This window comes from Bos grunniens, chromosome 7 (assembly GCF_055505025.1).
Source record: "Bos grunniens cultivar Pamir isolate PY7600 chromosome 7, Bosgru_T2T1.0, whole genome shotgun sequence".
Taxonomy (NCBI): Eukaryota; Metazoa; Chordata; class Mammalia; order Artiodactyla; family Bovidae; genus Bos; species Bos grunniens.
Window position 1 is genome coordinate 67,719,357 of NC_141171.1, and position 25,704 is coordinate 67,745,060.

Genomic DNA, 25,704 nt, shown 5'->3' on the forward strand with positions numbered 1-25,704 from the left:
ATTAAAGAATTGAGGCTTGGAGAAGTAGGTTGTTCCAAGCCATGTTCTTATGAACCAGCAGAGCAAAGATTTCAACTCAGGAAATCCAATTCAAAAGCTTCTCTGTTAACCATAGCCTTCTACCAAAGCTCTTTGTCTCATTCTTTTTATTTTTTTTAAGTCTTAATGAAGTGATCCCTAGACACCTTGATTTTATTAGCCAATATTATCAAAATTAGTATTTGTTTTGAGTATATTTTGGTGTTATTTGTTCTTTAGCTTTCATTTTTGCTTTTTGGTGGGGGTGGTGAAGTGTTGAAAAGGATTATTGATGTATCTGCTCTGCCTGGGATTGGTTCTCATCCACCTGTGAACAAATAACATGGAAGTTCTCCAAAGCACCATTTGCATTGTGTGCATCGATTAATGAAATTCAGCAAGTTGAGGCAGTGGGTAATTTTATCTGAGTGCTATCTAAACTACTGAGTTGTACAGACTGAACGCAACTACTGAATTGCCAACAAGTTTACTTCCTTCTGTGTCTGGTGAGAGGGAGGGAACCATGATGCTAAAATCATCAAGAAGACCAAATTAATTCAGTCACCCAGTCAGTGATTATGAAATTTAACAGGGACTCCATACCATACTGGCTTAAAGTACCAAAAATATTGTAAATGTATCCATTGTTTCTGTGGAAGCTATATCCTAGAAGGAATAATTGGATAAAACTGTAACGAGTGTTGGGATAGGATTCTGTATTGGACTGAACAGTCAATTTCAATCATTTAAGAAATTTCTATTGTGTTCATTGCTCTTGATTTATTTTTACTCTTCCTAACCTAGCAAGTGGGCTTCCCTGGTGGCTCAAGATGGTAAAGAATTTGCCTGCAGTGCAGGAGACCTGGGTTCAATCTCTGGGTCTGGAAGTCCCTAGGAGACGGGAATGGCTACCCACTCCAGTATTCTTGCCTGGAGAATCCCATGGACAGAGGCGGCTGGTGGTACAGTCCATATAGTCACAAAGAGTAGGACGTGACAAGGCAACTAATCACATACAACCTAGCAAGTTGGTTAGTTAAACTATCCATTTAAGTTACTAAATATACAATAGGTTAATGATCTTACCTAGATTAAACAAGTTTATCTCATTAATTTGTATTGGTCCTTTCTCTCTAATGGTCTGTCCCTTTTTCTGTAAAGGGCCAGGTAGTAAATATTTTTATCTTTTTTTTTCTTCCTTTTTATAATTCTTTAAAACTGCAAAAAAAAAAAATTTTATCTCAAGGGCCACAGAAAAATAGGCTACAGGCTGTAGTTTGTCAACCCCTCTTACCTATTTATCTATATTTCTATAAGTGTGTCAGTGATCTGGTTAGATTTCTTATGTTTAATAGAGCAGATTTTAGGATCCTGTGTAGAATAGTTGATATGTGTTAAGAAAAATGTTGCTAAATAAGTTTCCCTGGTGGAGAATTAGAGCCATATAAGGAACTTGAGACACATGTCTTAGAAGACCTGTAAAAGGGTACCTGGTTTATCTCTTAGGCCCATATGTAGGAATTGGACTTTTAGCAAATATGTCAGCCAAGCTATCTGAAAATCAATAGTCATCTGATCCCAAGTCAAAGATACACTTAATTAGAAGCTTAAGAAGTAATGATGGTCTTGGAAAAACTTACTTTAATATTGAAAAAGCAGTGAGTTAAATCCAATACTTTCAAGTCCTTGTTTAAAGAAAATTAAAGGGTTAAAATTCACTATTTTTCCATTATTTTTTAGAAATTAGTTTTCCTTTCTAAAAGCTCAGACAGTACAGAATCTGCTTGCAATGCGGGAGACTCGGGTTTGATTCCTGGGTTGGGAAGATCCTCTGGAGAAGGAAATGGTAACCCACTCCAGTATTCTTGCCTAGAGAATTCCATGGACAGAAGAGCCTGGCTGGCTACAGTCCATGGGGTCACAAAGAATCAGACATGACTGAACAACTGATGCACGCGCGCACACACACACACACACACACACACACACACAAAGCTTTTAGCTTATATGTTTCTCAGCACGAAATTAATGTGTTTTAAATGAATAAAAGAGGGCATACAATGTGTATATATGATAAAACCCATCAGAAAGTCTCTTGGCCTCTACCAGAAAGATGTGCCCTGATCCATCTACTTTTCTCCATTGCAGGCACCCCACTTGTTGAAGCCCCCATCCACCCTCATTGCTGTAACTGCTTCTGTCTCTGCTGCCTTTCACTCTTAGCCTCATTATCCAAACTGTAGCCAGAGTAGCCTTTTCAAATATCAAGCTGCTTCACGCCTTTGCAAGGGATTCTCTGTTGACTTCCCATTACACCTAGAATAAAATCCAAACTTCTTCCTGAGGCAAAAGAATAATATTATTAGCTAGGGATTTGGTCTGTAGGCCTCTCCTTACTTCAAGCATAGGAATTATTGCCAGCTGAACAAAATTGGGATTCAGGGAGCAAAGAAGGTAGAGAGACTGACTGATGAGCAGGTAACCAGTGGAATTTGCCACACTTCCTGAATCATAGCCTCACATAATGCTCACAAGAACCTCACATGCAGGAGCTTTCCATTCTCTACTCTGGCATCTTCAGTTTACTGTGTCTTTGCTGTTTTCTGATGTACCTGACCATTGCATGCATGCCACCTCTGGAAGATTCTCCTCTGTAGAATAGTCTGCCTTGTCACTTTGCCATAGATCATGGCTGTTTCTCTTTCATGGGGCGTCTCCTGTTTTTCTCATTGAAAAGAGATCAGCGTCCAGTTGAACAAGATTACTCAGCTCTTCTAAGTGAGGATAACTAATGAAGCAACTCTTGACTTCATTTTGGTTTTGTGTTTCATTGATCTGAGAGGAGCCGAAATTGGTTAAGCAATCCACACTATGTTCAATACAGTATCTGATTTCATTATTGAAGGTTACAACCTTGGAAAAGTCACTACAAATTGATTAGTGCTATAGCAATCACTTAGGAAGATAAATTAATGAGAAAATGTTCATCTCTATAAAAACTCTCATCTGGGAATTCAGTGAAAGACCTGGCTTTCTCTAGCTTTAGCTACATGGATGCCTAGCTTCTAAGTGGTAAAGTATCATGCGGCTCAGGAAATTGCCTGAAAAGGACACACTAAATTAACTATTCTACCATCACATCCAAAGACCACCCAGTCCCTAGTAATTCTATTTGAATGCATTAGCACAGAAATTTATAAACTTAAGGGATTTAATGCCATTAAGACTATATTTAAGTCCCATTTCAATGTGGTAGGCATCTTTATAATTGCAAAATACAACTACGGGTTTTTGGCACAAGCTGTGAGTAGATAGATTGAATGCATGAATTCTAAGTAGACTTTTCATTACAGAGTATCATTCTGGATAAAAGTAGCAGATCCTTGCTTTTTCAGAGCGGCATCTTCCCTTGCTTCCCATGATGGTGGAACTAGATAGTGTTTTTACAAAATTTAATGTGAAGTGACAAGAGAAGGGAAGCCAGCATTTATTGAGCAAACACTCTGTCTCAAACCTACACCAATGAGAAAGTTGCACAGTGAGTTATCTCCATACTCCCCTCAAACTATACTTGGGGTGAGTATAGGGATCCTAGCCCATTGCTGTACTGAATTTGGACGTTTTGGAGAGGAGAGAATAGAAAGAAAAGTTGGAGGAGGGATACAAAAATTGGTTTAACAGAATGAAGTGGAAAATTATTGTATAAAGTTTAAGGATATTTCTATATTTTTCATACTTTTTATCTATTAAAAACTTACCTATTTTAAGATGTTCTACCTACCATAAACTGTGTCTAGAATAAAGAAATCATGTGTAAATGGGGTTCTTAGAAGTTACCTGTAACAAGAGTCAGTACAACACCATCATCAAGCTCACGTGCTGTATCATTGGCCTTGGGTGGCAACCAGAGCTACTGTTTAACCAGTGAGTAATCTTTGAGCAATTTCTTAACTTGGCAAATTCTTGTTTTCTTACCTGTGCAACTGAGGTGATACTAATACCTGCATCATTGGTGGTTGTAAATAAATAAGGTAATATTTGTTAAGAGCTTCATGCAGAACTTGACATGAAGTGAGTTTTCTGGAATGGGCATTCCTGCTCTCACCTCCATCCCCTGATGATGATGATGTTGATGATGGGGAATGATGATTTGATGACAAGGACCCTGATTGTCACTATCTGCATCATCATCATGTATGAAGATCTCATCTGATGTTTAAACTTCCTCTGAACCAAATGGTCTCTTATTCTCTTCTTCATGTCTTCTTAATCACAAATTCAGTGAAAATCTCTAAGGAAACTCTTATCATATTCAGTAGCTTTTTGGAGAAGGCAATAGCACCCCACTCCAGTACTCTTGCCTGGAAAATCCCATGGATGGAGGAGCCTGGTAGGCTGCAGTCCATGGGATCGCAAAGAGTCAGACACAACTGAGCGACTTCACTTTTACTTTTCACTTTCATGCGTTGGAGAAGGAAATGGCAACCCACTCCGGTGTTCTTGCCTGGAGAATCCCAGGGACGGGGAGTTTGGTCTTCAATTTTTCTTTCACTGAGTTACACTCTGTCAATGTTCAACTCACTTTTTTTTTTCCATGCTTCTGCTTAAAAATTTTTGCTGGCTCCTGCACTCATAGTTTACTGGCAGTCTTTCTGAAAAAAAAAAAAAGATTTTGGTATATGCTAAGTACCTTGGCAATGGCACCCCACTCCAGTACTCTTGCCTGGAAAATCCCATGGACGGAGGAGCCTGGTGGGCTGCAGTCCATGGGGTCGCTGAGGGTCGGACACAACTGAGCGACTTCCCTTTCGCTTTTCACTTTCATGCGTTGGAGGAAGAAATGGCAGCCCACTCCAGTGTTCTTGTCTGGAGAATCCCAGGGATGGGGGAGCCTGGTGGGCTGCCGTCTATGGGGTCGCACAGAGTCGGACACGACTGAAGTGACTTAGCAGCAGCAGCAAGTACCTTAAAATGTTTATATTCTTTAATCCAGGAATGATATCTCCACTCATTATATGATACAAAAAAGCAAACCATAATAATATAGAGATTAACACACACATATTCCAGTGTTTTATAAACACTAGTCTGAATATTGTTTCCCGAGAGGCCTGAATTCCACATATAAAATGGATTTCGAGGGTATCCCATTTTGTCAGTGTTTATGAAAGCTGAGAAACTGCTAGGCACTCATTGAAACTCTGAGCTGCTCAACCTCACCATGGATTTTTACATTTATGTGAAAATGATTTGATGACAAGGACAATGATTGTCACTATCTGCATCATCATCATGTACTATGTGATCTCATCTGATGATTAAACTTCCTCTGAACCAAATGGTCAAATCATTTTTGTTTTATGGAAAGCTGAGTTTTTAAAATCTCATTTTGATTTTAGTATGATATGAATTGAGACTTATTCTATCAGCCTGCATTAACAAGGCATATCTAGGCTGAAAGTAGAAAGTCTCTAAGAATTCAATTAAACCAGTAACTTCATTTAATGTATGGAGACCTAAGGCTCACAAAAGGAGTCTGAACTTACTCAGGTTATGCCTAGCAAAAGTGAGAACTGAAATCCAGGATTGCAGTATTTTCTTCCACATCAACACACAGCATACGTGATAATTAATTTTCTCATGACACTGTCTTTAGTGCAATCGGTTGAGTTATACATGGCCATTTCCCCCTCATGAGAAATAACTGCAATGCACATTAAGTTCCCAAGAGAATTCAAAAGCATTAAGAAAAGGAAACTGGAAACAACATTGGATAATGCAGCAAGACCAACCTTAATGATGGCTGATGTAACACTGAAATGATATTCTTTACTTTATCAAGTTATTGGTGAGAGCAAAACTAAGTAATTTAAGTGACCCACCTTATAAACTATGAAGTCAGCTACTGATATGAAGGCTTATGACAGAATTTACAAACTGCATCCAGCCCAGTTTATTTGCTTCACACAGTGCTTTCCTTTGAATGTGAATTTGTTTCTAATATTTAACTACATGAAGATGTGACATTTTTAAAAAATACATAATTTTTTTTTTCTCACACACAAAACCACACAGAAAATCTGGCAGAGTGCTTTACTATTCATAAGGACTGGAGCTCAGTAGACGGTGCCTCCTGTAGAAGTGTATTTGTTCTCCATTGTGCCACAGCCACCATCAGTCACCACTTGTTTCATTCCTGAGCTGCTTAGCTTGTTTATGTAATGAGCCCCTGAAATCCCTTGAGGATGCACAGCCCCTGGTTTATGGCACTGAGAATGTTATCTATCTCATCATGCAGTAGTCCAGAAATTAAGTTGACTTCCTCAAATTTGTAGTCACTCGTGACTCAGTGCTTCTTACTTCCTGTGTGTCTCTTTTGCCCCAGTTTTCTTCTAGTTGTCTGGCTCCTATGGGTTTTGACATCGTGTATAAGCTCGGTGACAGGAGATAGCAGACTCAGAGCCTCTGGAAGCTGAGGTTCTGGCACACCAGGGTCATTCTCCACCCTGGGTTTCCTAGAACACACCTGTTTGTCTTTCTTCCTTTAACCTTGACTGTGCATGACTGGGAAAGAAGCAGACAAGGGAAAGAAAGCTGAAAACTTGGATTTGGCATGCTTTCCATGAGGCAGAATAAAGTAACCTGGGATGACAGACAAGCACAAGCTTTGTCTAAAGAGGCTTCCTTGACAAGTTAGTTATAATAAGAGGAACCATGTCTCTGGTTAGTTTACAAACCCGACAAAAGCCGTGGTGTCTTTTCCTCAGTGCTCAAAACAGCTTCAACTCCCAGCTGAACATACTGCACACAAACAGTATTTTCCATGCCACTTGTATGGAACATGAGCATCTTGCTGTCTTTAATTAAGAAGTTAACTGGACCATGAAGTATTGCCCAAGTAAATAAAAGTGATTTGTATTAAGTCAGAGGGGCGCATTAGGCATCTTTGCATTTCTTAGCTCATATGTAAACTATAGAGATTATTAAAAATTGGAAGGGTCATCTATAAAACCATCTGCACCAAGAAGCAGATTGCCATTCCTGAAATGTATCTATCTTTTTATGTGTCATTGTTTATTGTGAACAATGGAGTGAAACAGCTGCTTGCTTTTTTTCTTTTTTAACCAGACACACAAACTTTGAATAGATCGATGCTTAATCCTTTGGTCTGTTTGTTTGCTTATCCTGGGAAACAGATAGTTATTCAGAGGCTTTGGTTGCCTGAGAATTAAAATGGGCTGATGGGGTTTTTGTTCTTTCTTTAATTTGGGAGAAATTGACTGTGTACTTTTCTTGAATGAAGATCATGCTGGAAATAGAAGTTACTGAGGACTTGGGTCAGATCTCAGCTGTAACTAGAGTTTTCATAGAAGAGCTAGGTCCAAACTTCAAATGAGGTTGACAATGTCTAATTGTATTGTTTAAGGACCACTAGGAAAGCAGGCTGCCCCCAGAATTCTTTCTTGTCTGCTGTGGTGCCCAAAGGTTCACCATTAGAATCTCATCTGTTCAAAGACTTGGAAATTTGTATTCACGCCAGTCCCCTACTGAGAGTACCCTTCATGCAAATACACATTCCCACAAAATATTTAAAGTAACTTGTAAGAAATAGGTACAGGGACAGAGTAAGAAAAGATGCAATTGGTTAAGACTGAGAAAAATATAAATTAGAACAGGAGGCAGAGGTGGAGATACTTTAATACATACAGGAGACAGGCAGGAATCTTTGCATTCTCTTGATAAGCCTGGAGTTTGATTATGAAGTTTCCAAACAGACAGAGACAGTCACTTGGATAAAACCTTTTGTCTCTACCCTCTAGATATAAATACTGTGTCCTGGATGGGAGGAGGGTTGCAGCTGGCAGCTAGGTGTTTCCAGAAAGAACGTTAGAGTCAAAGTTGGGGAATCTGGGTGCTCTTCTTGTCCTGCTGGGGTTAGCACCAAGCTCTGGTGCAAGTCATTCCTCTTCCCTCTCAGTGTGTCTGTCATAAAAGAGGTTGGATGTGCTCAGTGGTTTTCTGCAATGTTGTTTTTAAAGCCATGGAATCTTTTTGAAGTCAGATTTTACTTGAAACCCTAAATCTGAACCAGATGGAAGCTGAACTCCTGTGGTTGGATAAGGACCGGGGCACTGCAGCCCATGGTTTTGTCCACCCAGTGTCCCTGTCCTCCGCCACGGGATGCCCAGGCCCTGGGAGGGAGGTCCATGTATCACAGTCTGAGAACACAGGCTGGAAGAAAGCCTAGACTTGTTTCATCCAGGCCTCTGCTCAAATGGCACCTCCTGGTGGACAGCTCCCCTGACGGCCTATCTAAAATATATCCCTTAACTAATAACGTTATTCTCCACTATCATATCATATATTACTTAGGTATTAATATACTTAGGTATATTAATTTCCATTTCTATATTATAGGTGCATATTATATGACTAAATGACTGAATGACCATTTGCTTCTTAATACTGCATCATCTCCATGATTACAGGGGCTTAGAAAAGCAATTGTTAAGTGACGTATAAGAGAAGGTTCTAAAACACAGCTTCCCATGATTTAAACTTGGTTCCACCACTTACTGGCTGTGTAATGCTTGACCTTTTCTGGGCTTTACTTTCTTAATCTGTAAAACGGGCCTAATAACAGCACTACCTCATAAGCATATTATGGGATCATAAGAGTTAATTTATTTATATAATTTTATAAAATTTATTACATAAATGTCACTTTGTAGAATATTGTTTTGAGCATAAAGCACTATAAAAATTTCAATATGATAATTTATGATTATTAAAATTTATTAGTATTATTATTTGCTTTGTTTACCACTGTTTCCCTGGTTTCCAACTAGTGCCTGTCTTATGAAAAGAAAGTAAATTGTTGTTGTTTTTTTGAATAAATTACTTTATTAGAATCCTTCTGACTCAGAGATTCTCTAACACTTCTCAGGTGGGGAGATAAAGACAAATTTCTCTTTTTATAGGAGCTTTAGAATGATTAATTTTCTTTATCAGCTGCATGCTAAGTATCATATTATGTAGAAGAGGGTGTGATCAGCTGTGTTGTAGGAAACCATGGGGAGCAGGACAGACAAGGTGACAGAGGTAAAAGTGGTCCTGCTGCTGCTGCTGCTAAGTCACTTCAGTCGTGTCCGACTCTATGCGACCCCATAGACGGCAGCCCACCAGGCTCCACCATCCCTGGGATTCTCCAGGCAAGAACACTGGAGTGGGCTGCCATTTCCTTCTCCAATGCATGAAAGTGAAAAGTGAAAGTGAAGTCGCTCAGCTGTGTCAGACTCTTCGTGACTCCATGGACTGCAGCCTACCAGGCTCCTCAGTCCATGGGATTTTCCAGGCAAGAGTACTGGAGTGGGGTGCCATTGCCTTCTCCAAACGTGGTCCTAAGGGTACCAAAAGCCCATCTTTCCCTACTTGACTCTTTTGCACTGCTGTAAGCCTTGATTCATGGCAACCCTGGCTAATGGAAGCTCACAGGTATAGAGCTGTGTGTTACTGGAAAGGTGAAGATAATGAAATTTAACACTTTCCAGCCCTTGAAACTTTGAGCTTCTCTACATCATCACTGTGGCACATCAGCATCCTTTCACCCTTCTGGTTTCTGGGACATCCCAGTCCCGTGTAACGACTATGTGATGTGAGATTGCTTCCTGCTTATCTCATAAACAATACTGAAGACAGAAGAATACATGCCAGAATCTACTGTGGTTTGGTTTTTGTTCCCTTAATGGTAGGAATAAGTACTATTTTAGTTAGGTGGCATCTCACAGCCAATAATACTTGTTGAATATTGGGGGAGAATAATGGAGCGAGAAGTTAGCATTCAGAAAGAATTGAAAATAGAGTATTAGTTGCTCAGTCATATCCAATTCTTTGTGACCCCATGGACTGCAGCCTGCCAGGTTTCTCTGTCCATGGGATTATCCAGGCAAGAAGGGCATTCTAATACAATTTATTTCAAAACTGGAAGAAGGGCATTTAAATATATTCATAAACATTTTGTTCTTCACTAGGCAAAAGGCTTAGCAAAAGAGTCACTTAAATTGTTTTCTTAATGCTTCAATCAAAACATACTCATCTCCCAGGGACTCTTGTTGCACCCAACACTTTGTAATTGCTGTGGGTGTTGCACTATTAGTCTTAATTTTAAGAAAACTTGTTCATTATCAAAAAATACTGATAATTTTTCAGGAGATATAATTTCAGAGGCCGAAAACACGCTTCCTTGCCATGTGAAATTATAAGCAAATACTCACTCTGATTTTGTGATCTCCATCAGTAGCTGAGTGTAGTTTGTTGACGCATTGCTCTGTAAATTATTACCAGTGATGTTTTAAGTGGCAGTTGCCTAAATTATGAGTGTGGGACTTTCCATATCCATGAATGTTTCTGTTTTTATCAGCAATGATTCTGTCTCCAGGCAAATACCAAATGGTTCACAAAGTAGATGAAGCTTTTAAGACTGATAAATATTTTGCAGATGTACTTGATGCATTCTGGAGGGAGATGAGGAGGGAGAGGTAAATAAATGGTGATGAAAATCACCATGTTTGGAGGATGAGGCAAACACTCTACCGTTTTTTTCTTTGCTTGCTGCAGTATGGTAGATTTCGCCAACTAGGAAGCCACAGCTCCCATTTTGTAACATCAGAGTCATAGAAATAAAAAGTTCTCTCTCTATAGTCATAGACAAGTACAGATGGTAGGATAATTGCAGTCTTCTACTTTCAAGCTGTGTAGATTGGTTTTAGGACTCAGTTAAGGCTCAGGTAGTTACATTAAAAATATGAGAAGACTTTTATGGGAATACAAATTATCGATAGGTAGTAGCTCATTGATACATGAGAAATGGAGCTAGCTTTATTTTTAAGTTATCAATGCATAAATAGTCATATCATTGGATGGATACGTAGTCCCCATGTTTGTTTCTGACTTTAGGAGTTAACAAACCAAGTGTCTTCATTTATTCTATAGCAGTCTTGATTTTTTTTTTTTTTTAGACTGATCTTACTGCGCGGTTTTTCTGAGATGTGGAATCTACCCCCATGCTTTCTGTGGCTGCCACAGAGAATTTGCTATATCACAGTGTTTCTTTGACCATATCTTAGCAGCACTCTGGTTAGGAAGGACAGGAAAGTGAAAAGAAAATACAATGTGGCTACATTACAGCGGAGTTAGTATAAAAAGATGGCCGATACCAACTCAGTGTTGGATTGTATGGGACAGTTGCCCACTCTGAGTGGGTGGAAGAAGCAGGGACTGTTTATGTTAGGGTTCCTTCCGCCACAGCTTGACATAGGGCTTATGATCCTGCAGGAGTCAGCAATGTTCATTTATCATGAAGTTACATGAATTTGACTTTTAAACGTAGCCCTTATGGCCAAAAGCACATTTGTTTTTAAAATTACGCTTGAAAAGTCTTTATATCACCACAAAGTAGAGTGTCCATGGCTTATGAGCACAACATTGTAAAGTAAATATAATGATCAGGAGACCCAGTGAGGCTAGGCTGAGGAGAGGAAGACAAGACACTCCACGGATGCCTGGACCATTGTGTTACAGGGATGACTAGCAAATGGCAACCAGGAGGTGGAGAATGATAAGGAAACATTAATGTTGCTAAGTACCTGTCAGATTTGCCTTTTCTAATACTGAATATCTGTAACTTTAAATCATCTTAATGGAACTGTTGTCATAGAGATTAAATGAACTAATAGGTTCAAAATCACCTCCCAGAGAGTCTCACCCATAGTAATTGCTCAGAAATATTTGTTGAATTTGAATCCAAGTAATATGAGATTAAACCCTCATGTTGTAAATAACTAATAGTCACAGTTCTCATGTAAAATTATCTCATTCATTCCGTAGAGTATCACTAAAAAGGACCTATCATTTTGATCTTCCTTTTAGAGACAAGCAGTCAAATAGAGGGCTTAAGGAAAAACATGCATTTACTATTCCAAACCATGTTGACTCTAACACACTTCTTAACTGAAATACTGTATTATCTCAGGGCAACACATAAGTATTGGCCCATGCTGTTTGTCTAACTTGCTTTCCCTGTAACCCAAAGAAACATGTAGGACCCTTACTAGTTTCATGAAGAGACTATTCATTTTTATTTTTCTTTTGTCAATAGCTGCTTCTCTGACCATCCCCCACTCCCCTACAGATGGCTTCTGTTCTGTTGCATAGGCTTCATACAATCACAGCTACCTGTAGAGGCCAATTTTTCCCCATTCCAACCATACATACCCTAAACTGTGCCATCTCCTGCTATACCGTTATTATTCTTTGGCCTTGGCTTCTGTTAGAATTATAGTATCTATTTGGAAATAATCAAAGATCCATGTGCTAATGAAGTCTGACTCCAGACATTATCATGATGTTCTAGAGATCTTAAATTCTGCAGATATGACTTTGTCCAGAACCTCAGACTACAAGTTGCTGGTTTCTCACTCTAAGCCCGCCAAAGTGGAGGTAATAGGAAGTAATAAAAAACTTACAGAATACCAAATTTCTGAAGCCCTGGCCTTTGTTAACTCCAGTTCCTTATCTGAAACTACAGAACATATGAGTGACTATTTTCTTAATTCTTCCAATTCTCTAAATATCCAGTACCATCCTAGATTCATAAAAGAGAAGTTAACTCATTATGTATAATGTATGCCTTAGGGCCTCTAGGCTTAATTACCTCTGGGAACCCCTTTGAAGAAAGAACTCTCTCTTCTTCATTCTAAATTCAGCTTCTTTTACAAGTTCCTTAAATATATTATGTACAAGATCCCACTACCATTCTTATTCCTTGAGCTGTTTTTTCATTTCTTAACAACTGAAACTGACATATTTGCAATATAGTTAAAAATACAGTAACATTCAAATGCAGTAAGTGTCCTTAGATAAAATTTTCCTCTAAGATGAACGCTTTCTTCTATCACCTTCAGGTATCATGGTGGGTGTAAATATCATCCAGTGTAACTGTTAATTTGTGTATTTTCTTGGTCCAGTAGTAATTAATGGCAGCCCAGGGAATAGCTGAATGTTTTCCTGATCATTTGTATAATTCATAATTAAATGAAAACATTATATTTGGACACCATCTATATGCCCATCATTCTGGTTGTTTTCTTTTTTTTTTTCAGTAAAGATTTATATGATGAGTTTATCTGGTCCTACCCAACTCCACTGAGTCATCAGATGCTGGCTGCCCTACCTGTGCAGCCATCAGCACACAGCAGTGGAACCCTAATTTGTATATGTTCTCAGTCATAGTGTAACACTGCTTGCCCTCGCCCATCCCCTACTCCATTCTCCAACCTGTTCCCAGCCTTCCTCACTTCTAAATCAGCTTTCTGCTTATGACCTTGTCCTAAGCTGGTTTGTTACCCCCAGTTCTGCTTTTCCACCTTTGATGAGTGCTTTCTTCCTCAACTGTGGGGTGAGTTTTCCCTGTTTTTCTCTCTAGCCTTCAGCTATCCTGGATCATCATCCTACCTGGTGCCCTCTTGTCAGCATATGAAAATCCTCTCTCTGGATATGTGCATTCCCATGGAGAGGCTTGCATCAGGGTGCTTGTGTAGGTAACATAGGTACCCAGGGACTTCCCCGGTGGTCCCGTGATTAAGACTGTGCTCCCAATGCAGGGAGCATGGGTTCAATCCCTGACCAGGGAAATAAGGTCCCATGTCTACATGCTGCATGGTGTGGCCAAAGAAACAAAGGAAGAAAAGTACCCACACTTTAGAGTCAGGCCAAAACTGAGTTTAAAGCTTGGCTTTAATACTCACTAGATTTGTGACTTGGACCATGTTACTTGATATCTCAAACTTTAGTTTCTCTATATATAATCTGAGGTAGCCAGATAGTGTTGTAGAGTTGTTTTGAAAATTAAGTGAGAAAACATGTACAAGGTGCCTAGATCAGTGTCTGGCATTTAGCCTCTATACATGGCCACTATTGTAATTAAAGGCTTTGTGGTAGAAGAAACCTAGAGACTGGTCTTAAAGGATTAGCAGTTTGGGCACCACTGTGTCACTGAAAATATAAATAAGGTTTCTTATATTCCTCTCCATTTATTAATTCCAGTTACATTGGTCAGATGAGTGATTTTGAATCCTACCAGAATTGCACCTTCTGAGCTGAGGCAAATGGAAAGGGAAATCTCTGTTTCCCAGAAGCAAAAGCCATTTCCCAAGAGGTGTTTGTTCATCTCAAGCATGCAAATGCTGCTGTGATGGTTTCAGCAGAGAAGGTTCAGGACATCACATACCAGTGTTAGCCTTAAAGAATGATACTGGGGCTCTTGCCTCTTGATCCACAGGGTGTGCCCACAGGAAAATAGAAACAAAAGCAGAGGTAGGTAGCCCCACTTGGCACAGTTGATTGACTTTATTAGGTCCTGATTATGCTGCTCATATTCCATGAAATTAAAAAGCTTACAAATGTTATGAGCCATTACCCTTCCATTTAAGAGAGCTTATGACATGTTAGCAACATTTAATGAAATTCTTTCAAAATGCCATCGGCAGACTCAATGAGATTCCATGTTGAAACTCAACTTGAAGAATTGTTTGAGAAAGTTTGTTCTATACCTACCTGACATTGTCATGGTGTGTGAAACCCACCTCCAGGCCAGAAATTTCTCATCAAAGGTGACTTGAACCTTTGATGCAAAGAAAGATTTCTACTTTGACCCTGAGAGTGTTTTTCCAGTTTACAAAGTGATTATGAAGCCTACCGTGTTTATGTTTGTGCTTGCAGTGGCAGCTCAGAATAGCCTGCAATGTCACACATTGACACAACTTAAAGCTCAAGTCCTTTCTATTTAATTCTGTTGTATATTTGTTGCAGATCTAAAACATTCTAGCAAATAAGCTGAATATTATTGCCTGCTCTGTCTTCAGTGAGGTCTTACAGCATAATTTGGGAGATAAGGCTTTGTGCAAAAAGACAATTAAAGCATAGGAAATGAGATGATTGAATCCTTGATTATATGGTGCTGATTATTTATATAATTAAAGCTCAAGAAATGAAAGTATTACAGACAGTGGGATGAGAAGTTTTACCAAGTAAAAGCAAGATGAGTAGGAAGACATAAATTATTTAGGAAGGATTAATACTTTGTGGTGAATCTTTCATTTTAACTTTTATGATGGTGTATTTAATGGCAATATCCATTTATTTTGTCTGATTCTAAAGGATTACTTCTTATGCCACTATCTTGTCAGTAACATCCCCTAGCATTTTTTGAGATGTTATAGGTCAAAGAGTGTACTAGGTGCTTGCTGTATATTTTTGTTAAATTCTCTTAACAGTCTTAAAAGGTTGATTATATTGGGTTGCCCAAAAATTCCATTCAGGTTTTTGCTATAGCATCTTATGGAGAAACCCAAACATGCTTTGTGACTGACCCAATATTACGTTCATTTTGTAGGCAAGGAGAACTGAAGTGTAAATAGTTAGGTAATTTTTTCCAGCTCATCTGTGGAGCAATAGGAATTCCAATGCAGGTTATGAACTACCCCATATCTCTTTCTTTCTATCTCTGTATCAATCTGTGTTGAAAACAGAGTATGTCAATAAAGCCACCATTCTATTCCGTTGCTTTGTGAACTCTGTGTAGGAGTACAGAGTTCTGTTGCAGGAATCCCATTCTAGGACTTACTCACTGTTGTATTCATTGCCCATCATAGTGATTGGCACTCAGCAGATACTTGTTGAATAAGTAATTTGTAAAACAAAAAGATTTAACTTGTAATTACATGGAACTCATAATTAAGATGTAACTTTATTTTTGTCTTCACTCTTCCTTTCAAATTTGACTTGGGAATGGTCTTCCATTCTCTCTCCTGCATAAAAACTTGGGCAGTTCCTAGTGAATTTTCAGCCCACTTAAAAACTAAGAATGTGGTGGTATTTAAGGGACAAAGTACAGGTCACTTCAGAAATTTTAGATGTCTCGTGTGACCTATTTATCACTTCAAACCTCATTCAAAGTTAAGTACTTATTTCTTTTCCCTAAATACAGCCTTTAGCTAGTGACTCCCTACCTTTGGAAGTAAGGGTAGGATTCATTCTGGCTGTCTCTGCTCTCATCTCCTGAGTTTCTATCTGTTGGCTAGAGGTTAAGACCTTACCAGGGTAGTGGTAATAGTAGAGGGTGGGATATTCGTTACTCGACTGGGTGCCTTTGTGCCCTCTGGGACTGGTAGATGGTTAAACTGCCTTCCTCCCTCATGAAGCATTTCTGGAGTCTGTAGATTCCTGGCCCTGGAGATGTTTACATCTCCTACAGCTCCTATGGAAAAGCAGGTGAAGCATTCCATTCCTGGACACCTCATCCCTCCTTCAGTTCCACATGAAAACTTCTTGCCTCCCAGGAAGTCCCCTTCAGTAGAACTTCTGATGTCTCTGAGACAGCTCTCTTTCCCATTTGGCCTACCTCTGTTTTGTGAAAAACAGCCTTCCCTGGGAAACTCTGAGAGCACACATGCCCTTCCTAAATCAGCGGCCCTCCCCTGCAGTACACTCTGGATTACAAGTCTGTGATGACTTCAGAGATGAGAAACACATGTCAGGATCTCAGAGTGGGTTCAATGATGCCTTTTCTCAATGGACTTGAGATTAGAAAGTAGCAGCCCCCCACTAAAAATATATATTCACACATCCCCTCAACTCCCCGTGCTCAGTCAGACGTGACTGAGCATGCGTGCAAAGTCTGATGAAAACCTGTTTTTACTATCTTTCTGAAGATTTCCTGTGATTGGCTGACATTAATGGTAAAATGGTGAGGAGTGCTGGCTTAACTAGTCCTACCGTGTACTGTATATAAAATTCTTAACACCATGATGGAATCCAGAAAATGGATACTCAAGTGAGTAGGAAGAAAAACAAGAATGCCACTTGGCTGGAAGAGAGATTCTGCCTTTACGACTTTCCTTGCCATCTCACTGCTCTGGGCCTAGAGAAGCACTCTGACTTTCCTTCCTGTAAGAATTAACTAAAGGAGAGAGGATATATTTCCCTCACTTCTGAGTTTTAATAGGCCTGTTCCAGTGTGCTTTCAAAAGATGTCTAGGTTAATAAATCTTTCTTGGCTTTCTCAGAGTCCTCACGATGTTTAGAATAATACATTAGCCAAAGCAAACATGGAGTAAGGTAAGCTAAGTGGTTGGCTGAAGGTGATTCCATTCCATAGTATAGTGATGTCATTTGGAACAATTCACTTTATTTTTTAAAGGAAGAAGGCAAATATTTGAAGAACAGATGAGAAAAACTACAATGAAAAGATGTTGCTTCCAGTGAAGGTGGTCAGCATTTGGAATTGAATATGTTCTGCTTTTGTGTTCATTTTTTTCTTTTGATGCTGTACTTTGCTGACTCGGTTATTTTGGAGTATTTGAGGATGAGTGGCCAGAACGACTTTTATGTCCTATTCCTAGAGACTTCCCTCTCATGATCAGTTGGAGATGCTGCCTGTGAGTTGGCTGCCATTTCAGTTACTCATCTCTGTTCTTGGGGCTCTGTGGGTATTCTGCTCCCAGTATTTTGTTCAGAGCAGGCACTTAGCAAGTGTTTGTGACCTTAATGTGAATTAAACCCCCTTCCTTTCTTCTTCAAAGTACTGCTTATTAGGTAATACTTTTAAAAACACTCTGAGTTACTTCTGTTTGTATCCTGTTGTAGTAAACATTTGACTAAACTCTATGGCACAGAGTAGATGCTCAACAAATTATTACTGAATGGATGAAAGAGTTAAGGAGAGAGGGAGAGAGAGAAGGAGTTTGGAGAGAGATATCTGTCATCTACTGGGATGTCTTGACCTGGCCCAATTTTGCAAGGTTTGTGCTCTCCCTTCATCTTTTCAAATTTCTCTGTTTCATTCTTAATTCTTTTCTAAGTAATTCATAATTGGAATTTATTGCAATAAAATTATAGATAATAGCTAACAGTTTCATATATTAAACTCAGTGGATGTGTGCATTATGGGAAAGGGTTACAGAGAATTCAGAATTCAAAACAGCATTTTCTGCTTTTGGCAGAGCCTTTAGGAAGACCCTGTCAGAGGGTTCCTTGTGGTCATAAAATCACGTCAAAGAATACAGCACTTGCTCTGTGCATATCTGAGTCCACACTTTGTGTGCTGAGCGATGCTTCTGAGAGCTGTAGGGGAAGGAAAGCGTGCCTGCTGGTCTTCACACTCTTGGTTCTCCCTCTGTATGTGAGTTTCAGCTCTGACACAGTTCAAAGATGGATTTATCTCTAGGGCAACAGGTATATTGTAAAAACCACAGTCTTTGGGACCACACGGGTCTCGAACAAATTGCTGAACCTCACAAAGTGATACTTTCCTCAATTGTAAAATGTGAGTATGAGCTCTTGGAGTCAGGAGCCTAATAAGCACCATACACAACATTCAAACTATGAATGACTGCCAGTGCTTTAGGGAAGAAAACAAATGGGTTCTAACGAGTTTTTAATTTGTCCGAAGCTTTTCAGGCAGTGAGGACCTGAACCCTAGACTCCCTGACTCCAAAGTCCATATGCTTGACCATGATGTCACATTGTCTAATTATCCCAAATTTGGTATGGCTTAGAAGTCAGGCAGAAATAATGTATGTAAAGCACTTAGCACAGTCCCTAGGGCATGCTATGTACTCAAATGGTAGATGTTATTATTATTCATTATTTTATTTATGGTTTCTCTCTGTATTTAATACCAAGTTATTTAATGGAGAGTAAGAATTACAACTTTCTCTCTGGGAGAGGTAATTGGTGTACCAGATGCTTTTTGTTTTGTTTCGCTTTTCTCCATATTTATATTTGTGGCAGAATTTGGATGTCTTCCAAGAGGATGTCTTCCCTTTTGTATGTATAACCCTAGCCTGGCCATATCATTTAAATGGAAAGTGTACTTCTATTCCTCCCTGAATACTTATGTGAACATTAAATTCTCCTGTACCTTAAACTCATTCATTTAACAAGGACCCATTGATCCTTACTCTGCATCACAGTTTGCTGCTTTGTCTCACTGAAGGGCAGGTCAAATCTTGATGGCCATGTTCTGCATGTTAGAAGCAGTCATGCAGAAGTGTAGAATCTACCCAGTTGCTTTGCTGTCAACATGGTGGTCATGCATAGTTTTTATGGCAGTCAATTATTTACTTTTTCTGCAAATATATATTGAGCACGTTCTCCCACCCCAGTGATAGGCTGGATACTGTTTTCTTTTCTTTTTTTTTTTTTTAATTTAATTTTATTTTTTAACTTTACAATATCGTATTGGTTTTGCTATATATTAACATGAATTCACCACAGGTATACACGTGTTCCCCATCCTGAACCCTCCTCCCTCCTCCCTCCCCGTACCATCCCTCTGGGTCGTCCCAGTGCACCAGCCCCAAGCATCCAGTATCGTGCATCAAACCTGGACTGGCAACTTGTTTCATAGATGATATTATACATGTTTCAATGCCATTCTTCCAAATCACCCACCCTCTCCCTCTCCCACAGAGTCCAAAAGACTGTTCTATACATCAGTGTCTCAAAAGAAAAATATTTTCCAGTTTCTATGGAGTCAGTAATCTATAGGGGATGAGTAGAGGATAAACAGCAACAAAAAATGAGTAATTAACAATTGAGCTCTGAGGAAAACAAACTGAGATGAGATGGTGACAAATTACAGAGGAGAGTCTAATTTAGATATTGTTATAGAAGCTAGCCATGGCAAGAACAAGGAGAAAAATGTTTCAAATCAAAGGGATTGGAATGCAAGAGTTCTAAGGCAAACAGCTTGATATACTAAAGGAGCAGAAAGACTAATACATTTAGAAGAGTAAGGAAAGGAGAAAGTTGTGCAAGCTGAGGACAACTTGTACTCAAGTACAGTGTGTTGAGTACAACACGTGCAAGCAAGTCTGTACAAGTAAACTTGACAGGCTGAGGTTTTATCCCAAATGAGCTAGGGAGTCACAGAAAATTTTAAGCTGACAAAGGATAAATTTTGGTTTGTGATAATTGATGCATAGAGCAAAAATGGACCATAGGAGGGAGCAGAGGTGGGAGCTGAGGGATCACAGAGGTGCCTGCTCCGGGGTTTGAGTGACAGATGACAGTAGTTCTAAATGGAATGGTGGCAAAGAAGATGGAAAGTTGAGGGATTTGGAAAGTGTTTATGGGGTACAGTTGACTGAGCTGCCAAGACATCTCTGGAGAGCAGGAAGAAGAATAGAAAGAGAAATAAGTGATGATTCTTGGCTTTCTGTTGGAATGCATTTTAAAATATGTTAGTCTTGCCAGGGTCATAAGTTAAATCCTTAGTGTGGGTCAGGGGCAGTGGAGGAAGGCATCACAAAAAGGAAAAGGAAATGAGGCCTAACATGTATGGAGCCCCTAAAGTATGTCAGGGACTATGCTAACCTTGCATATGCTATTTAATCTACTTGATAGCAATCCTAGAAAGTAAAAATCATGACATACTCATTTTACATACAAGGAAACGAAGTCTCAGAAAGTTAAGTAACTCACCAAAGGTCATAGAATTGGCAAATTAGGGAACCATAAATGAACCAGATCTATCTCTTTCTGAAGCCTCATCTCTTTCTGCAATAGCATGCTCTTTCCAAGAGCTGACATAATGCCAAAGTGCTCAATATTTTATTCCTTGAAAAGTGACTAGCATTATGCTAGGTATCTGTTGAATATTCATTATATGCTGCTTAAGTAATAGATTTGAGTCATCAGTGCAAACATTTGTCTTTATTGAAATGTCAAAGATTTCAAAGGCTGCTGCTGCCGCTGCTGCTGCTAAGTCGCTTCAGTCGTGTCCGACTCTGTGCGACCCCATAGACGGCAGCCCACCAGGCTCCACCATCCCTGGGGTTCTCCAGGCAAGAACGCTGCAGTGGGTTGCCATTTCCTTCTCCAATTTCTTCAATGAAATTGAAAAGCGAAAGTGATGTCACTCGGTCGTGTCTGACCCTCAGCGACCCCATGGACTGCAGCCTACCAGGCTCCTCCGTCCATAGGATTTTCCAGGCAAGAGTACTGGAGTGGGGTGAGTGAATCTAAAATATATATATATATAGTATATTTCAAGATGGGTGATCAAAACAGTAGACAGAATATTAATGATAAATTTAGAAAACATTTATTTCCTCCCTTCTTCAATAAACTTGGTGGCATAAAGCATGCATTCTCTCTATCCCCCACTAAACTGTTTGAAACTTTAAATATAAGGCATGCTAAAAGATGCTAACCAGAAGCTCCAAATTATTGGTATTAGAAGAGCTGAGAGGGAGAGAATTCCCTGTATACTCAGCTGCTCAGAGGATTACATCATATGTTTGACTTCTGTTATATTTAGCTTTGTGTATGTTTATTTATAACATGCTCTGGAGCATACTATTCTGCATCAAATGCACTTAGAGTTTGACTGTCTTTACCTTGGACAAAGGGCTACATGTAGCTTAAATGGAAAGAGAACCTTACAGACTAAGTTATTAAAACTCAGGGGTAGACTTTACAAACTGTAAGACAGGTCTGATTTTAAGGTGTGTGTATATGTATGTGTGTGTATGCATGCACACACATAGGTAAATATTTGTGTTTATTTTGGGAGGGAGCAAAGGCTGTAATTTTTAAAAATATTTTTGGGTGAAATATACTATTCCCTATATTGACACAGCCTCTGATAGTCCCTTTTTTCCTAATACAATCATTTCACCTACATATAGTAACTGTCTTCCCTTTCAAGGTGGTTTAGTTTGAAATGGATGTATTAAACATGGTCACCTTTGATTTCTACATTTAAATGCAAGAGTTTATCAGAATGGTCTCTGTGTATTACATGAGTGCAACCTGACTTTCTGAGACCAGCTTATATGAGTGCAATCAGCTTTTTGGAAAACAATTAAGTACTCTTTCATATACAGTCAGGTAATATACATTATGCATATTAATTCACATAATGCTTTTAGAATCCCAGTGAAGCAGGTACTATTATTATCTCTGTATTGCAGGCAAGAAAAGAGTAAAGTAAGCCTCAGAGATATGGAGTAACTTGCCTTCATGCTAATAAGGTACACAACCAGCATTCCTACTTAGTCACTCCAAATTTAGAGAAACCCATTTTTGTCTGAACTGTCTCCTCATAGTAATAGCCCATCTTGTGATTTCTGCTTGGCAACCTTGCAGTGGCTCAAAAAACAAAAAAAAAAAAACAAAAACAAAACTGTCCAGACTATCACAGCAAACCAGGGGCAACTATAGACCAAGAAATTCTGAACAGGAGAGCCTGATACTAGTCCCCAGTCTTTAGAGATTAGGACTTGCAGACCATATAAACTAGGTATGTGAATTCAGGTGGTATAGTGGTAAAGAATCGCCTGCCAATGCAGGACAGGCAGGACATGTGGGTTCAGTCCCTGGATTAGGAAGATCCCCTGGAGTAGAAAGTGTCAACCCACACCAGTATTATTGCCTGGAAGATTCCATGGACATGGGAGCCCGGTGGGCTACAGTCCATGGGGTCACAAAGAGTTAGACACAACTGAGCAACAGAGCACACACACAACTTAAGACATAAATGAAAGACTGAAGTCCAGATGAAGGCAAGGCCATTTCATGGATCTAGAAACCAAAAGGGATTCTTGTATAATTCCTGTTTTCAGTTGGAGTATAATTGCTTTACAATGTTGTGTTCTTTCTGTACAACAACATGAATCCGCTCTATGTATACATATATCCTCTGCCTCTCGAACCTCTTTCCCACCCACCCCCATCTCACCCCTCTAGATCATCACAGAACACTGACCTAGGCTCCCTGTTCTATGCAGTAGCTTCCCATTAGCTATCTGTTTCACAGTAGGCTCTCCCGTGCCCTGTAGGCTTACTGGTCTTGACCCAGTAGATATGAGTAGCACCTCACGTAAATACCCATCCTGACAGTCAGAAAACATCTGCTAGATGCCCCCATTGACAACCACGGATCTAGATGAAGAAAGAATGCAAGAGAATCCATTTACTCATTCAACAAATGCTTGCCAAGTGCTACTCAGTTTTAAGTATCATGTGACTTCAGGTCTTTCTTAGAAAAAGCTCAGTAAAAGAGGACTTCTGAATCATAGGATTAATCTGGAGACTTCAGACAACATGGTGCTTTTGTGAAAGGAAATGTGCTCTGGGTCTAATCCATTTCAGGTTTGGGCATTTTTACCTTGGGCAACTCACTAGCTCTCCTTGAAATACAGTGTCACTCTCTGCAAACTAGAGATAATAATAACACTGAACATATGGGTTTGTTGTGAGGATTAAATGGGATAATAAAAGTAAGAGGCTGGGCCAAGTGCCAAACACACAGTTAAGTGCTTAAGTTGTCCTTATCATAAGTGAAGTCTGTCATATTCAGAGTGACCCAGAGATACTCTTTGGTGCTCTAAAGCAGTAGTTCTAACTACTGAACATATTTAAATGAATTTGCTTTTAGGACAAGTGTCCAAAAAATAGCCACTGAAGTAATTGTTCTGTGAAGTTGGCAAAATGTCCACAAACTCTGGTAGACCAATGTGGAATCAGTCCAATGGGGAGACTGGCTTGCAGTTTTGTCCTTAAAGGATTTACAAGATAAACAGCATCTCTTCAGGAAGCAGCTTGCAAAGCTCAGCTGGGTGTATTTCAGTAAAGAGGGACTTTCCGAATTAAATCTCTTCTTTGAGAAGCAAAGTATGTGTGTAAGGATGAAGTAAGGAGCTACTAAGTTGCTTCAGTCGTGTCCAACTCTGTGCGATCCCACAGACGGCAGCCCAGCAGGCTCCCCCGTCCCTGGGATTCTCCAGGCAAGAACACTGGAGTGGGTTGCCATTTCCTCCTCCAACGCATGAAAGTGAAAAGTGAAAGTGAAGTCGCTCAGTCGTGTCCAACTCTTAGCGACCCCAAGGACTGTAGCCTACCAGGCTCCTCTGTCCTTGGGATTTTCCAGGCAAGAGTACTGGAGTGGGGTGCCATTGCCTTCTCCGGAAATAAGGCGAGGGACATCTATTTCAAGCCAACAAGGAGTTGGTTACTTAGTCTATGTTACATCCAGCAGCCTAGGTGATATTAGCAACAATGTTGAAGAGAGAGGCCAACAGACAAGTTGCATCATTATTCTTCCTTTCTGAAGTCAGGGCAAGAAACTGGAATGTCTTGCAGTAAAGAGCCCACCTAGCCAGTTAAAACTGGCCTTCTAATCCTCAGTTCTTTGAATAACTTCCTAGGGGAACTTGGGTAGATCACTCAGCCTACCTGGATATCCATTTACCTCTCAACCTCTCAATTAAATAAACAGATTATTTGAGAATTGCCAGGTTATGGAAACAAGTTTCCAACCTTTGCTTTCCCTGCAAATATAGAATGTCTGACCATGGGTACACATTCTCCTATATCCCATGTTTCTCCATTGCAGCCATCCAAACAATCCACAGTGAGAGCCCCAGAAGGTTCCAGATCAGGGGTGAGCTGTGGATGACCAGAGGAAGCAGTCTCTTCATTCACTAAAAGTATTAATAGAATTTTCTGAATTATAACCACCCACTACAGATTGGGCACAGGCCAGTATAGTAGTAACTATTGTCTGGATACTGAAAGAAGAGTCTAGCAAGGGAGGAAAGAAAGGGACATTTATCTAGGGAGAAAAGTAAAAATACCTTGTTCTGCCTTATTGAGCATCTTGGGCTCAGCCCCTACATGAGAACTTCATAGGTAGTGTTCCCATCCGTGTGCCTTCAAATGTTGGATGTGAAGGTTTTCAGGTACACGGATATAGTCCCAGCAATCCTGGGCATCCCCAGTCACTATTATTTTGGCCCATGAAGACATTTGAGTTTTGTTTCCACCAAGTGTGAAATAAAACCAGTGCTGGCATGTTGGCAGCAACAATTGCACTGGCAAAACAAAAGTAAAGGTCACAGTGGTTTTACTCTTGGCCAAGAAGGCAAAAGGCAGCTTTTTCAAAGGCCAAAGAAAAAGAAACTACAGTAGACAAGCACAACAGTTTCTCCATAAATATGGGCATTGGGATGTTTTATCAGGAAGTGATGATGATAATGGTTAATATTATTCTGAGTTAGGAACTTAAACGTGTATGCACATAAAGGTACTAATAGTAAGAATGACTCTAGTAACTTCTGTTATCATTGACCATGTTAACTAGCATTTACTTTGTTTCCCTTAATCTTTTTTATTTTTGACCCATTTTAAAAGTTTCCATTAAATTTGTTACAACTCTGCTTCTCTTTTATGTTCTGTTCTTTTTTGACAGAAGGCATGTGTGCTCTTAGGTCCCAGACTAGGGGTTGAACTCTCACCCACTGCATTGGAAGGTGAAGTCCTCACCACTGGGCTGCCAGGGAAGTCCCTGTTTCCCTTAATCTTAACACTCAAAGCTAGATAAGAATAGCCTTTTTTTTTTCCTCTGAAGGATACCTCTTTTTTTAATGTAATACTTTTTGTGAATTAAAAAACAAAAGAAAATCATCAAACATCAAACTAGAAGGCTTGAACTTATTCCTGTAATAACAGTTCGGGGAGCTCAGCTCAGTGCCCTGTGATGACCTACATGAATAGGCGGGAGGTCCTTGAGGGAGGGGATACACATATACATATAGCTTATTCACTCTACAGCAGAAAGGA

General features: G+C 39.6%; 1 protein-coding gene across 19 annotated transcripts in view; it reads left to right on the forward strand.

Annotated features, from left to right (window-relative positions):
* SGCD (sarcoglycan delta) overlaps positions 1–25,704 on the forward strand; it is a 695,743-nt gene that overhangs the window by 454,679 nt on the left and 215,360 nt on the right. The window contains exon 5 of one of the 19 annotated variants that reach the window (XM_086412615.1): positions 1–25,704. This exon is cut by the window's right edge and continues 15,912 nt beyond it. The exons of the other annotated variants lie outside the window; for them this stretch is intronic. Coding sequence (XP_086268741.1) covers positions 1–159 — 159 coding nt within the window. The 3' untranslated portion in view covers positions 160–25,704. 19 annotated transcript variants of the gene reach the window in all.